A 14,028-nucleotide genomic window follows, 5' to 3' on the forward strand; every position below is an offset into this window, starting at 1 on the left:
CTGGTGGGAGACAACAATGCAGCCTCCACACGAACACATAATCTAGTGTAGTCCGCATGTATTCTCAGAAGCACGGCCCGCTTCAGACAGTTTAATGTGGTTACACTCTTATTGCTATAATCCCCAGGCCTTTCTCTGATATGAAAACATTGCAATGATGAGGGTTTTGCACATCATGACCCGACCGCTGACCGACAAAGTAAAAGTCCCCTTGTCAACAAACCAACAAGAGGAGCAACCAAAGAACTTTACCTGAACTGTGGAGATCAGATTTGAATGCTTACTTTTTCCACACTAATCTCATTCAGTATGAAGCAGCAGTTTTACCTGGCAAGTAAAATACACAGACTAGACTATTGTAATGAAACTTACAGTATTTCTCAGTCTGCCTTGAATAGTCTTTTTTTTTTTTTTTTTTTTTACAAGGAACCACCATCCACTCCCACACAAACACATACTTCAAGGCTAGCCAAGTGCAAATGTTGGCACAAAAACAGAAAACTACAATAGAGCAATGAACGTTCCATCACTGAAAGCTAGTGGAGCGATAAATGTTTGAATAGAGATTCTGTTAAGCTCTTGTTGACTGCAAACAAAGAAAAAGTATAGTTTTGGTGAGCAGGCAGGCGGGCTGATCTGTTAACCAAGCAGGTGGTATTGTAGATGGACACTGGGTGGCCTTAAGAGCAACATGGTGCTCATTACGCTCATATACCTGCATTGTTTCTGACTTATCAAATTAGACATAGGTCCGCCCTCCCTCACTGTAAACGGATCCTGATCCGTGCAGTCGCTGCACCGCTGGGAGCCAGGCCCTCCCTTGTGTGCCGACACCCTAATGAGTTTCATGTGAGGAGCATTAAAACGGCTGCTAGACCACTGAAACTGACTGGCAGAGGGGCCACACTGTTCCCCTCACTACAGACACACACACATAAACACAACGTAAAACCAACTGGAGTTTTGTTTAATACTTAAATACAGACATTATTTCCATTTCTGTAGACATTATATATTATAAAAACACTCATATGGCATCTTTAATAAACCACACCTTTAGATTGTACCTTTATGAGCAGTTGCTTTAGATTATCTCTTCTGTTTTAATATCTTTAAAGCTACTTATTAGAGAAGAGCAGTTTTATTTTGCAGCTCTAAATACATAAATGTACTTTATATAACTTATATGTTTTGGCTTTTTTTTTGCCAAATGTTGTATCGTTCGTAAAAGCACAATCGTGACCGACTTAATAGGTTTGTTTGTAATTTCTTTAAATTAAAATCCCGCACTCTGATGGTAACTTCATTATGCAGTGTGCAATTTCAGCCGAGCAGTTTTATGACTTTCCCCCAAACACTTAACCAGAGAGCTGGAACAATTCCACATCAGTCTAATTGGCCGATCCACCATCTTACAAGCACAACAGATACAGATGTATCATAATATCAATGACGCAGTGAGACACGGACGTCTTTCTGATGCAAGACAGATAGACAATATGGACCATAAGGTGTATGGTACCATACATAAAATAAGAAAATGTCTATAGCCACACTGGCAGCCAATTACACACCAGGAAATAAACTTCATGAACATTTGAACTTCTGGTGGTGCTAAATGAAAAGATGATGGGAATCACTTAAGCTATTAGAATTCATCCTCAGGAGACCATGAATGTCTGCCAGAGTCTTTTAGATGAGCTATAACTGAAAGCAGTGTGCATTAGCTTCAATGCTGGGCAGGTTGTCGCTTACTGTACATAGAAACCAAGCTTAACACACACAGACATAAACACACAAACACACATCACCTGACTACTTCTTCATAACAATAACAATGCCTTACATAAGAGGCTCTCCTCAGTAATCATAACACGCATGCAAACACAGAAGCATGCACACACATAGACACACACCCTGGTGAGGATGGCAACTATTTTTAACTACTGGATGGAAATGTCCTTGTGACTTCCTGTAAAATACTTTAAGTTTCATGCATGTTTGCACACAGCGGGCAAAACCTGTGTATCTAATTTGATAAACACTATAACGGAGAGACGATGCTACAGTAATAACAAAATATTGATGCATTTCTCTGTGGGGCATCGTATTTGAGTGTCTTCCGCTCTGTCTCACTCTGATTGCTGTTTGGCACTCGCTCCAACTGTACTAGTTGTGGGTCCGTCGTGCCACAGGCCACGGTTGCATAATGACACACGGAGACAGGCGGCTAACTTACAGACACTTCATTCATTCAGAGGATCAGCCTGATTCAGCAGCAAGAAGAAACTGCCTGAAGAACTCAGATGTAGGCTGATCACATATTGGAAGTACAAAGGGTTAAAGCAGAGTGGACCAAAGCCCGTTAATACCATCAGGTGACCGGCTGGAGTACAGGCTAATGGACACACGGTGACGCAACCTTTAAATCTTTTCCTCCTCGCTGCATCTGGGTGTAAACAACATCACATGGTAGAGAGAGAGTCAGGGAGGACTAAGAGAAAATCATCAGACATAATAATGAAAAGGAAATGGAAGAAGGAAGAAAATGCAGGAGGAAAAAACAATAAGGTCAAATACACAAAAACAAACTGCAGTTATTATTCTGCATACAAAGAGAATACATTTAAAACATGCACAAACGGAGATACACAAACACTCACGCACATCACAATCCAATCTCCAAAGGGTCATAAAATAGCTCTGTATGACTATTGCTCCATAAGCTTCTTATTATTTTGTTGTGATAGATGTCTCTTCTCATTTTATGCTCTCCATTTCAGCAGTCTGTCAGTTTCCAGAAAACAGGAAAGCTGGCGAGTCTGTGCCGATGACCCCGTCGGTCACAACACAAAGAGGCAGCCTGTTAGAGAGCCGCGCTTGTCTTTCACTCACTTCGCCCCTTCCACATCTGTCTCTGGCTCGCTCTTTGCTCACCTCATCACTTTCTTACTCAACATATAGAGACACAAACAAAAATGCAATCACATAGAAGTCGTGGCATCGCATAATGGTCGTGAATAACATGATGCACACAGCCACTTTCCAAGAAAGCGATGGCAAGTTTGGGTGGCAGGATCAGTTCAGAGACCCATCCTTCGCATCTATCATTCAGGCTCTTGCACCCACTCTGCTGAAGTGTCCCCTAAACAAGATGCTGAATCACTGCCGTCTTACAAAGCCGCTGACCTCTGCCCTCTCTCTAGAGGAGAGCAAAGGAAAAGACAAATTCCCTGCAGGCATCAATCCCTCCTGACTGAACTGTCCCTTTAAATTTGAAAGCCAGCTACGTGTTTGGATGAAGTAGCCCGGTCCTTCTGCCCAGTCTGTGCACTTGTTGTTGGCCTTAAGCAGAACAAGTCTGGCACCTGCTTGCTTCGCCAGCATCACCATTTATCAAAGCCACAATAAAGGCAGAAGGCAGCGATTTGGCACCGCGCCCCGAGCGCGTAAAGCAGCATTGGAGAGCAGAGGTCGACTCAAATGCAGGTTTAACTTTGGATAAAACGGTGGTTTGCTCTCAACACTGCCAAAGCATACCAGACATCATTTTAGGGATACTCTTTAGGTTGTGCATATGGTTAAATTGTATGAGACAACACTGCAAACTATGTTGAAGTTGCTCCAGCCTCATGTACCTCGCGAGGTTGTTTTGGTGCCCGTTTTATCATCATCATCATTTTCTTTGCCAAAAGACACTGAAGAGACGCAAAAAACAGCCGATCAAACGGAGAGAAGTTCTTTCAATAGAGAAAAATATCGGCTTTTTATCACATTAGCTTTAATCATGACTATTAATCACCAATATTGTCGTCATGAGTTTTTGTTGTCCTCTACCATGCTGGGTGCACTCACCTCCTAGTCCGCTCAGAGTCGCTGCCCGGGAGGCTCCGGAGAGCAGACAGCACACCGAGAGCAGGATCCACATCGCACCGCCAGGAGTCATCCTGATTCGACTCCTGTCCTGGTCCGGGAGAGTGGTGGAGGTCCGCCCGATCTAGATTTCGACAGCAAAGTCCACGCGTGGTTTCAGCTGCGACGCATCCTGATCTTGATCCGCTTCTCTGAGTTCTCTCAAAAATGCGCAGGGCTCGGTCCAAGATAAGGACAAAAAAAATAATAAGTTGGGGGTGATTACTTCTGAATGCAACAATGCTTGTTAAAATATTTTATTCTGTTTTGCTATCACAGGTTACTCTTTTCCCGGAGCTACAGCCTGCACAAAGCGCGCAGAAATGCAAGCATCCGCTCAGTGCAAATGACGGTTTTATTAGGCTACCCACTAAAGAAAAGCGACACAGTGAGAAGCAGAAAATACATTATTCTACTAATATTTGTGATGTATTGCAGTCACAAACTGTGTGTCAAAGTAATCCAAAGTAGCGTCTTCTCGTGCAGGAATAATGTCCGGTGTCCTGGGCTATAATAAGCTGAAGCCTCGCTCTTATCCCCGGTCCCCGGTGTCGCCAAGCCTGTCCCGCTGCTGGAAAACAAACCTCCGCTCGCCTTATGCTTCAAATTCTTTGAGGAAATTAAAACAAGAAAAAGACGTTCAAGTCCGTGAATAAAAAAACAAAATCCCGCAGCGCGCGCTGTGTCGGTGAGGCTCGAGCGCACGAACGGGTGCTCAGTGGTATGGAGGCTGGTGGCGGTTTCCAGGATCGCTGAGTAGAAGCCAAAGCTCTCGCGCCCCGCCCTATGGAAAAGGCAAAGAGGGGACACAACAGGTAGAGGATGATGTCAGACCGACAGGTGCAGTCTTGGCATATGTGTTTGAACATATTGACTTTGACTAATTTTCTTCGGAAGCGCAATAAATATCCAACTTCCGCAGAAATTTGTTTGGAAGGTTCTGTAGAATTAAGATTTTATTACATTTGTGGGAATACCATCAGGGATTAATCATTGTTTGAAAATAAGATAAAATCTTTTAGTGGTGAGAGTGAAACCAGTCATTACAATATTCATTTTTGGAGTGTACTGACTACATTTGTGAAACTACAAACTGTGGATTATATGTGTAATAGAACAAGACTGGTAAGTAGACTTATTGCTAATATAGTATATTGTTTTGGTGTATTTTCAACTATAAAATGTTCTGTACTAAATCCACTCTCGTCAGGCTGTGTAATGTGTAATAAAAGCTGATTTGTTCACTTACTTCTGAATAGGATCAATCTGATTCTGAGTCTGATCAAATGCTTTACACAAGGTTTCCCCACACTGAACTGAATGACCCTTCATTTATCACTATTGTTGAAATATTTTAACCCAAGTCCATGTGAGAGGGAAAGGGCTTACAAATATTTCGAAATTGCATTTTGGATAAGAATGTATTTCCTTTCCAGTGATTATGAACAAAAAGGTGGAGTACATGAGTGTATGTTTCACATTATTTGTCCATTAAATGTCCATTTAAAGAATGCACATTTGAGAAGCAGTTTTAACTGCTCCTGGGGTCTGCTGTTTCTTAATCCACCTATCAATCATCTGACATCACGGGGGAGGTGGAGCCTTTTAAGATTAAACAGTAGTTGTGAGGTCAATGGTCTGCAGGCTTTAACCACTCTAATAATCCACAGAGAGGTTGTTTTCTGCAACAATAAACTGCAGCTTCTTCACTCTGGAAGTTGCACAAGTATGTGTTGTAATTTTAATATTTTTTGATTAATCATGCAGCAGGCATGACTGCAATACTGAAAACATATACACTCTCTTTTTCCCGCTCTGTCTCTTTCTCCCAGGAGGAGAACAGTATGGCTAGCGATGCTGACGGACCGATTTCACGGGGCGGGGGTGCAGACATGTACCCCGACTCAAGGGACAAAAGGGAGGGGTCACAGAGGAGCCCGGATTAAAGGATTTGGTAGACGAAGAGAGGGAAGGAGGAGGAGAACTGGGGTCAGAGGTGAGGGAGCGTCCATAAAGAAAAGCCAAAAGGAGCTAAGAAGTGAACGGCGCCGTCTCTAATCGAGCCTGATTAAGCTCACGCTGTGCGCGTCTCATCTTTACGCTGCCAGTGACTTTTAAATGACTCGACATTGCTGAGTGTCACAATGAATGTCTTCATCGGTGACAGTTGCAGCGACCGTTGAGGCTGAGGGCACTTTAGGAAACCCCACCCTGCCTTTCACCCGTGACTTTTGGGTGGTTAGTATATTCATCACTGTCAGCGTGGAGGTCCAGATCCATGTGTGGGTCACTGTTTAAACTGATTGCAGTACATCTGGGATGAAGCAAATGAAGAGAGTGATAGTGCTTAGATTCAGAGAGAACGAATGCTTTATGTGGAAAACAGTTCAATTCCTGCATAACGAGCTTCACTGCTGCCCCCTTTTGGACAGGTAAAGCAAGTGCTAAAAAATGATAACCGATAATCCAGACTCTTCTTTACATATTTCACAAAAAATATACAGAGTATATGGGTGGGTTCTTCCAGATATCAGTAAACAAGGTGGTGAGATAAGCAGACAAAGAAAGCAGCACAGGCACAGTCAGAATGATTGAAGCCTTCAAACCAGTCTGCACACATTGGTTCAAATTGAAGCACAAATTTGCATAAATTGGGTGTACAGATTGGCATAAATTAGCCAGGAGCACCAACCAGAGAGGAGTATGGCCTTAAAGGGATTGCCACGGCTGCTTATCTGTCCCCGCACATTAATATTCAGACCCTGATGTAAGGAAGCTGCAATCCGTGACCCTGCACTCCTTTGGCTAATGTGTGTGTGTCCGTGTGCATGCCTGTTTATGCACTGTCACAAGTCTGTAAATGTGTGTCTTTGTGTGTGTACAGTATTGTATGTGTGCGCACACTTGCGTGTACATGTGTGCACATATTTGTACAAATTTTTGAGCGTATGTGTGTCAGCCGAGACTAGACGCCGGGTTAGGCCAATGGTTTTTTTTTATGTGTGTATTTGTGTCTGCATGAGCATGTATATGTGTGTGTGACTAATGGTTCAGGACCACTGGTTGAGCTGGAGGGATTGTTATGGGTGAAGAGGATGACGGAAAGGAAAATCAGACAGAGAGAAAAGATGGAGAGAGACAGACAAGTCGCCTCCTCCAGCAAATGTAATTATATGGCTCGGAATCACAGAGTGAGCTGCTGCTTGATCAGCTTTAGGCCAGGCAAACACACACACACACACACACACACACGACCTTGTCCATGGACATCAGGACAGACGGAGGAGCGGTGACTTTGTTCAAAAAGATGAATGTAAGGCGTGTTAGGGAGTAATCTTTCATTCAGTCTAGCAACACGGTGACCGATCTATTTGCTGGGTTAGTTAGTAAAGCATGCAGTCATGGTTTTTAATTCTGTTCCACCACTTATTCAGTAATAGCATGTGTTTTAAGTGTGTGTGTGTGTGTGTGTGTGTGTGTGTGAGAGAGAGAGAGAGAGAGAGGGAGGGATTGGAGGGGGGTGTGGGGGTCACAAAAGGCTGGGGACTTCTGCCCCTGAGGAGCAAACGGGCCACATGCGCACACACACACACACACACACACACACACAGAAACACTCATTTACTTAACAGCTTTCATTTCCCTAATTAAACGCCAGACCAAGATATAGTGCTGCCTGAGTTTCTGTCTTCCTATCTCTCTCTCTCTCTCTCTTTTTGCCCCCTCCAACCTCTCTCACCCCCAGGTCCCTGTCTCCCATTACACTTTCCACCTCTCGTGCTGCACCTGCGCACATTTTCCCCGCCCTCCCTCTGTCTGAACTTATCAATCAAGCTGTCAATCTAAGGGCATACATAAAAACACAGGGTAGAACTCCAGTGCTGAATGTAAGCATTTCTCCCAGAATGCCTGACTAAAACAGATTACAAGACAAGCGTGGGGACAATCCCCACCCTGTGTGATATCCCCCGCTGGTGGTTGTATCACAGCTGTTGCCAACTGATTTACCCCCCATCCCTCACCTCTGCTGAGGAGGAAATGGAACAAACGGCCCAAAACCTTTTCCACTAATCCCTCAACAATGGATTCTGCTGTTTTATTGAGGACAGAGATGGAGGGGACTCAGGCAGTGGGTTTGAACTGTTTTACTAAGCCCAGGTAAGCCTGGAGAATTGGATCAACGCTCAAGTTCAAGCATTTAATTAGCTTCATTCCACCCAAATGATCCATGAAGGCATGTACTTTTGTCCAGGTTACACATAATACACTGAAATATTAACCTGCCACCAGAGGGTTGGAAAACTGAACAATGTGTGATATCGCAAAGTGGATGATAAGCAGATAAATCTGCGAATTGGTCATATTTACTTCATTTGTGTAACCAATAAATGGAGAGGGATTCAACTATTCCTGCACAGAAAGGTGATGCTATTAACACCACCTCCACTCCTTTTTTAATAAAGGCTGAATTATAAAACTACATTTCACAGACACAGGGGGATGTAGCTCAGTTTTAGAGCGCTTGCTTTGCATATATGAGGTCTTGAGTTAAATCCACAGCCTCTCCACCTCTTATCCACAATGGAGCAAAGCACTGGTCCTTCCAGTTTAGCTGATGGTCTCCCTTGGATCTCTGAATATTAAAAGAAACACAATATTTGAAGATGCTTTACGTAAAGGCTTTCATTAAACACCTCCTACCACTACCTCAAGAGGAATACAGAGAGATATAACCAAAAGGAGGAGCTCCTCTAGCATATAAAATGACAACTTTAAATCTACAATGCTTTTTGGCAGCAATAGCCTTCAACAGGCTTAGTTTTTTCCCGGTTGTCCTCCAACTGAATTTTTCATTTACCAGATGCACAGTGGCTTTATGAATGTGTATACAGTAAATAAAACAGAAGAATGCTGTATAATATCATTTTATCTTTATTTTTAACCCATGCTATCTGCATGGCTCTTGGTATGGCAATGTCAGTCACCAGGTTAGTCAGTCCACTACTTTGGTCCAGGCTGAAATATCTCAACAACCATTGGATGGATTGACGTTGGTGATCCCCTGACTTTTCCTCTAGTGCTACCAGTGTGTTAAAGTTTTTACTTATCCAGCAATATATTTCACCATCTACTGGTTGGATTGGCACACAGTTTTGTACGGAGGTTCATTGTTCCCTGACAATGAATCCTGATGACTTTGTTGATCCCTTCACTTTTTTTCTAGCGCCACCATGAGGTTGACATTGGTAGTTTCAATGTCTTGACAGCTAGTGGTTGGATTGCCATGAAATTTTGGTTACACATTGCTGTTGTTGTTGTTGCCCTTGTTCATCCATTCATGTTCTTTGCTGGAGGTCATTGCACCCGGCCAAGAAATAGACACGGCACATAACATCTAACTCTTGGCAAAAAAGCGTTTCCCAAAATTCCAAACTATTCCTTTAAAAACCATGAACAATCTGAACAATGAAAGATTTGACACAGTAATTTATAAGCAGATGAATCAGTGGATCTATCATATTACCCAACTTATTTTTTAATGATTAGTAATCAATACAGGGACATTGATGCTGCCCCTCCTGCTTCTTCAGATAAAGTCAGAATTAGAAAACAAAGCCAGTTCACAAGAGGGGATGTAGCTCAGTGGTAGAGCGCATGCTTCGCATGTATGAGGTCCTGGGTTCAATCCCCAGCATCTCCACTTCTTATCAACGGATAAGGATTGAAGTAAAGCAGGAATCCTATCCAGATGGGTAATAATGTCCTCCTTTGGGTCACACAACATAATACATGTACTATCCAAGTGTCTCTAATGAAAACAAATCTGAACCTTAAGAGTCCAGTTTGCCAGCTCTTGCAAAGAAAATGATAAATCCATCTTTTGTTATGGATGCAGAAGCTTTCATCAGGCTTAGTTGTCCCTCAATTGTTCTCCAACTCCAACTGATTTTTAGCAATAGACACGCTGTAGCACTGAATACAGCAAATGCAAGACAAGAGTCATGTGTAATGTCATTTTATCTTACACTTTACTCAACTGTCCACCTCTTTCTTTCCCACTCTTCTAATTTGTCCTCACAAACCCTTTCTTTAAGAAAATCAGAAAACAGGGGAAATGAAAATGAAGAGAAGATGAAGAGTGTGCAGGAAAAACAAATATCAACAATAGTTACTATAGTGAGAAATAGCAATAATATCTCCAAAATGCATTTTCCTCAACAGTAAGACCAGGAAGAATTTGAAATCATTGCTGTTTTTTTACCTCCATGCAGAAATGAGATGACTGTTCACTTCATGGTGCTTTTAACTCCCATGAGTCCTTTCATGCTGTAATACAGGTGTGTCACATGAATGTCATATTAGATGTAACATAATTAAAAGCTACCAAAAAATCCCTCATATGAGCCTGTGGTTTTAAATCCACGATGAAAAAATTCGCAAATTGCAGCATTAAACTGTCAACTTGTTTCAATGTGACATGAACACAAGATCCAATCCATAGACCACCACAGCCAAAGAAACAAAGCAAATGTCCTCAAGTCATTTAGTAGCAGTGCAGCATAGATGCATGTTGGGAGACTTAAACTCCACCTGCTGAGGTGTTGCAACACAATGCTTGGCAGAGGAAACAAAGTCTTCTTGCGTCATCACATAGAGTATGTTTGGTATGCTTTGTGTTTTGTAATATTTTTCTGCAGTAACCTACATTAGTGTTCTCTAGGGGGCGTCCTATATGAGATTCGAGCACTCACACATATGTTTCTCTGTGATTCCGTTTGTTACTCCACGGGAGTGCTGAGGTCAAAAGGCTACTCATTTCTGTGAGGTTTAACAGTCTGGTCATTTGCCACAACTGGCCCAATGGAAGAGAGACAGCTAACACTAGGTAGACCGTTTCTTGTCTATAAACGCACCGCACTAAATGTGCAGAAAGCGTTGAAATAATGAATGTCTTTAGAATCAGTGCAAGTTCATTAGCAACACTAGCAAACTAGGCTAGCTTCCACTTTCCGACAATATCACAAGTCATCCCAATTGTTGAATGTTTTAAAGGGACATCGCAAATCATTAACAACTGATAACCAAGTGAGGAAATTTCAAATTTCAGCTCGACTTCAACACAAGTGTCTAATATTGAGCACATGTTTGCAGGCATGATTGAAATTCTTGCCGTCGTGGGGGAGAACTGTGTGCTATCCATCCCCGTGCTGTGAATTAAAGATGTTCAAACAATGCTAACCAATCAATTATTTACATGTCATTCACACACATACACAAGCACAATCAAGCCATATGAACGCACACAGACACCCACATAGACACAGCATACCCTATTAAAACCCCTTGTCTAATTAAAGGGATCATTTCAGCTATAATTAGCTTGTGAAGCTGTGGCAGAGTCATTCTTTAGCGTGAGCTGAAATAAAATCATTAGCTTCATCCTTCAAAGAAGCAGGAGGTGCTTAAGACACACATGCTGCTATTCAACAAAGGCTGGTCACTTAAATTGAGTAATGTATGCTAATGTGCTGAGATCATCACTTTCATGTGAGGGTGCACATCACAATGTTTCAATGCAATCTGAGTGAGGTAATATTTCCAGATGAGGTAATATTTTTCTGGAGGGCTAACCAGCAGAAAATACGCCCATAAAGCTCAAGAACTACATGCACATCCATCCTGTTGTGACTATAATGATAGAATACTGTTGATTATCCAGCATCAGTCTCCTTATGGCAAACTAAGAAAGGTAAAATGTAATTACCCGGTGTTGCTCTAACCTAATTCCTTATGTGTGAAATTCTGGTAGATTGATTCCACAGCAGATGGTGTTATCAATTATTGAGCCTGTGAAGACAGCACTGCCCTCAATCAGATTAAGTAGATTATGCCAACATCAACTCCCTTATGATCCAGACTCTGTTTCTTAGATCAACATTAAGATGCACCCCCTCAACACTGCCTCCTTCGCTCCTCTTTTAAACAGTGTCAATCCTATTTTCCCTCTTGTGACTGGGATCCATCTATCTGTCTATCTATCTAAAGGATGCTCTTCTCACTACTCGTTAGCATCCCCTGGGTGTATTTGTGTGTGTTTAATGTATGCAATTTTCAAATCTGACCTAAATACGCCACCCGTTGAGCTCTCTAAATGTTATTCGACTTCATACCATGATGGAGCCACTGCCAACGTTCTAGGCGTTCCACCCAGCCCAATGCAAATGTCCCCTTAATCCTGTTAACCCACTCTAACTGTGTGGAGAAGCAGAGAGAGTAGGAGAGAGCCCGGGGCAAGTACGACATTGTACCCCTCCATCCCGCTGAGATCTAATTGAAGAAACAAGTGCTCGGTACAAAGTAAAGCTCCTCATCTCACTGTGACATTAATACATGACTAGTGTAAGAAAAAAAAAAACCCTTGGTGATCTGCAGCATATAAATCTGAAAAACAGGATTGTGAATGTGTGGGTGCAAAGAAAGAGGAAGCAAATTTTTATCACCAGCTTACATTATGTTCAACTGAGTCTGTCCTCCCAAGAAAATGTCAGTCGCCAAAAACAACCTATAGACGCCATCTAGCAGCCGTAGTAATTTGGACCCAGAGAATTGGTGCAGTTCAGATGACATCTATATAAGGTGAAAAATTTCCATATTCGGAGATGGCGTGTTGGGTGGCTGGCTAGATCTACTGTATGTTGGGTAGTGGTTAGCACTGTTGCTTCACAGTAATAACCTGGTTAAAAATAAATGTTATGGACAACTTTCTGTTAATTTGTACAATTTGTTGCTTTGGAAAAATTGTCTGCCAAATGAGTGTTATATAATGTTATACTAAATGTACAGTAGTGTTTGCATTTTCAAGATACCTCATTTGGTTGTGCAAATAACACAGCAAAACCTGTTAAAACAGAGGTTTGCTTGGTTGGTTGGTCGGTCGGTTGGTTGGTTGTTTGGTTGTTTGGGTGGTTGATCACTTGGTTGGGTGTACAAAGGGTCTGACTTTGACATTGCAGACCACTGCTTACATCCCGTGTGTCCTTATAACCAACATTGGTTAATTTTAACCATGATCTCAATCTTTTCCCAAACTAAACCAAATAATTTTGGGGGGTTTTAATGGTATCCACACACCCTTGATTTCTGCCTGGCTCCTTCCAGTCAGAATATTTTTTTAAAAAGCAATGTGGGAAATGGGGACTAGATGATGGGCCAACATTTGTACAGGGGATTGACGATGTGGTATGTGACCACCCAGAAGATCACAGAAGTCTGCAAATGAAATTGTCTTGGCTACAGTTGAGGAAGGGACACAGAATTCAGCTTAACTCACCTTTCAATTCCATGAAAGCTAGTTTTGAGTACAAAAAGATGATTTTCACACAATATGTGTATTGTTGGTAAAAATCAGTTGTACTGTATTAACATAACACACCAACAAGTATCTACGTGATTAAATGTATGGTACAAAAAACCCTGAATGTTTTAAAGTTCCTCATTAGCCAAAATCTGTATTTTCCCCTATGCTATGGTTGATTAGCAGAGGTTTTCCTTTTATGTGTGTGTTTTTTAACAAGGTTACGTTCCCATCATTCCTCCATGGTAAATTTCAACCCATAATCAATGTCAGATATGTGTGTGAGGTGTTAGTGTGGGTCAGCAGAGGGTAATATGAGACAAGCTGTTTACTTACAGATTTGTAGCATGTGAGGTGATCGGGGTCGTCGTTTCTTAATGATAAAATCTGACCTCTGAAACGATAAGACGGTGTTGCTATTGTGTGCTAAGCTGTTCTTGACAACATGTTTTGATCCTCACCCAGCTGTCTTAATTGAAAAAAAGAGTGAGGGATGGTTATCTGTTATCATTAGCAGCAGTTTGAGGGTCTATATTCTTTATAATAAGAATAAATGTGAATTTCAGGGAGAAATGACATTCAAGTTACGTCACCATAGATTTCACGGTAGATTTTCATTGCGGAAACATGCTCGTAAGCACAGTCCCCAGTGCTGGGAGATAAACTGCTGTGGGCAGCTGATAGCAGAGAGATTTAAACCTTTTACAGTCAACACTACTACACTTTTTGACTCTGGCTGGGATTGCCTCTGTCGGCTTTAT

The 14,028-nt window shown here is 42.0% G+C and overlaps 1 protein-coding gene and 1 non-coding gene across 3 annotated transcripts in view; one reads left to right on the forward strand and one right to left on the reverse strand.

Annotated features, from left to right (window-relative positions):
- sema4f (sema domain, immunoglobulin domain (Ig), transmembrane domain (TM) and short cytoplasmic domain, (semaphorin) 4F) overlaps positions 1-14,028 on the reverse strand; it is a 105,427-nt gene that overhangs the window by 48,386 nt on the left and 43,013 nt on the right. For both annotated transcript variants that reach the window (XM_067580456.1, XM_067580457.1), the window contains exon 3: positions 3,856-4,696. In XM_067580456.1, coding sequence (XP_067436557.1) covers positions 3,856-3,946 — 91 coding nt within the window. In that variant the 5' untranslated portion in view covers positions 3,947-4,696. The remainder of the gene's footprint in view (positions 1-3,855; positions 4,697-14,028) is intronic.
- On the forward strand, positions 9,542-9,613 carry trnaa-cgc (transfer RNA alanine (anticodon CGC)). Its single transcript has one exon. It is a non-coding gene; the product is annotated as a tRNA-Ala (tRNA).

The sequence above is a fragment of the Thunnus thynnus genome, chromosome 22, assembly GCF_963924715.1.
Source record: "Thunnus thynnus chromosome 22, fThuThy2.1, whole genome shotgun sequence".
Lineage (NCBI taxonomy): Eukaryota > Metazoa > Chordata > Actinopteri > Scombriformes > Scombridae > Thunnus > Thunnus thynnus.